The 2,500-nt window shown below is 26.9% G+C and overlaps 1 protein-coding gene across 1 annotated transcript in view; it reads left to right on the top strand.

The window, feature by feature from the left end:
• The window catches only part of LOC100209540 (dynein axonemal heavy chain 10), a 107,052-nt gene that overhangs the window by 1,094 nt on the left and 103,458 nt on the right, over positions 1-2,500 (top strand). Inside the window, exons 2-4 of the mRNA XM_065807620.1 lie at positions 605-747; positions 822-1,043; positions 2,351-2,500. The exon at positions 2,351-2,500 is cut by the window's right edge and continues 43 nt beyond it. Coding sequence (XP_065663692.1) covers positions 605-747; positions 822-1,043; positions 2,351-2,500 — 515 coding nt within the window. The remainder of the gene's footprint in view (positions 1-604; positions 748-821; positions 1,044-2,350) is intronic.

Genomic DNA, 2,500 nt, shown 5'->3' with positions numbered 1-2,500 from the left:
CCTTTTAGGTTATTTTTATCAAAGCGCATAATAAAGTATTTCTCAAAATTAAACTTTAACAGCCATTTATTGAAGCAAGTGACAGCTTTATCTAGTTCATTTTGCAATAGCGATATTTGATTTAAAAAATATCGCTATCATTGTAGCACACATCAATTGATTGCCTTAATCAGTTTATAGTTGTGGTACTGGTCTATTAATAGCGCACTCATCTCATAAGTGAGCAGTTCCAAGTTCAATCCCAACCATGTCCCTGGTAGTATTTCGCTCAACTTGTTTCTCCGTGCAGCAACCTTGTTTGTCAAGGTTCCTGTTTTGGAATTATAGAGAGTTGAGAGATTGTTTTAACCACAACTAAAGCAACCTCCACGACTCTAGTGGTCTTCATAGCTTTGGAGAGGTGAATTAACATAATAATAATAAAAAAGGAGGTTAACACTTGCTTCACAATCAACCCTTGATAATACTTTTGCATCATTGGCATACATCTTTGGAATATTTACAAAGTTCTCAGGCAAATCATTAATGTAAATAATAAATAGTAAAATAATAAATTATTATTTCATTATATATTTTTATTTTTGACATTTATTGTTACCTATAGATATTGATGAACAAAAGAGTGAAAATTTGATAGTTGAAGACACTAGTAGCAATTACATGAATGTGAATATTGAGAATTTTGAAAATTCTGCAGAAGTTAAAAATGTGACCAATGTTAAAAATAATATAAAATTAAAAAAAAAAGTAAGAAATTTTTAAAAGATTCTGAGTATAATGGTGTTGTTAATGATTATCTAAAATTACTTTTCTTCTTTTAGAATGAAAGTAAGAAGAAAATAAAGTATAATATATTTTTGAGTAATGGCAATGTACTGGAAAATAAAGACAACTGTGAATATTACTTCTTTTTAAACAATTTTACTAAGCCTATCCCTATTCCTTTATCTCTTGAAGAAGCAGAAGATATTCTTCCTAATTTCCTACAATATGGATTTTTGAATAGCCCACTAATAATGAATTTGGAAGATAGTTTGATACAGGTTTGAATTTTTCTTTACACTATTTGTACATTTTATTAGGGGAAAGCATTAACGAATGGGACAGATTTGTTAATTTGTTTTTATAGTAAATAAAACTATATAAAATTTAGTGAAATTTTTTGAAATTTCAAAAAATTTCAAAAAATTTTACACATTTACCATTAGCCCAGATAAACACTAAATCCAAGCAGATCAAGAAATGGACCTGCTAGAATTCAGTGACATGAAAACACCAAAATGCATTGTAAACATAGTTGGACCTTTTCTTTCAGCCAACCTTTAACTATTGTCACATAGCTGTTATATTGCTTCTCTTTCTCTTTTCTATAAATACTATAATGGGCACTGCTCTAATGAGCTAGCTTCTCTTGTTCCATCTACTAAAATTCGTTTTCTTATTGCTCATCATTCAATAAAGTCTCATCTTTTTACTGTGATTGTTCTTTAGTGCTCCAATAATTCTTTTTCGTCAGTTCTTTGATATTTGCTCCCTTCTTCTTGTTTTCCTAATTCATATAATTTGCAATCTTTTAAGTTGTCTGTTTATCGTTATCTTGCTTTATCTTTTCTGTAATAATGGTTGCTTGCAGCTTTAGAAATGAAGATGTTTAAAAAGAATAAAAAGAAAAAAATGTTTGCTTCATAAACTTTTGCTGAAGCTTCAATAAAGTATTTTTTTGCCCCTCTTTTATATATACATTCACTGTATATATAACAGAAAGAATCATATAATAATGCTAGAACCCACCAATAGTTAAACAATAGAAATATATGTTATCAAAATATTAAAGCTGAGATGTGAAAAATACAAAAAAACGAGTTTTAAATAAAACATTCTACTATAAAAATAACTTCAGCTGTTTAGTTTTTTGTGGATAAATTTAGTCTAAAAATTAAAAAGTAACCAAAATAATTTTTATAAAACTTTAAAGTGTTTAATAGGATTTTTTTAATTACTTGAAGCCTAAGTAATATAAAAAAGTACATAACAAACTTTTTTTTTTTTTTACATCTTTATATTGTGTTTTTACACAATATAACGATGTAAAAAAACAAACAAGTAATTTGCAAGTATACTGGTTTTATTATTGAAGTTATGTTCTTTTTATCATGCATTTTTATCATGAAATAAAATGGCAAAAAACAATGGATAATTGAAATATCATTACATGTTCTCTATTTAAATTTTTGAATTGTATAAGTATTACTGAGAGTTCAATTTAATTTTTTTTTCTTGTTTACTGATAAACTAATAAACTTGATTATTTGAAAAATCCATTTTTTTTAGAAATGTTTTGTTTGTTTAGGTGTACAGTGTGCTTTTATCATACAGCGGTCATAAAAAAGAATTAACTCATCTTGATCGTGATAAAATAAATGAAATTTCGATAGAACAAAGTTGGCAAGAGCCTCATGCTAATTTTTATGCAAGAGACGAGTTTATTAATCAAATCAAC

This window comes from Hydra vulgaris, chromosome 10 (genome assembly GCF_038396675.1).
Source record: "Hydra vulgaris chromosome 10, alternate assembly HydraT2T_AEP".
Taxonomy (NCBI): domain Eukaryota; kingdom Metazoa; phylum Cnidaria; class Hydrozoa; order Anthoathecata; family Hydridae; genus Hydra; species Hydra vulgaris.
This window is presented reverse-complemented; position numbering and strand designations above follow the sequence as displayed.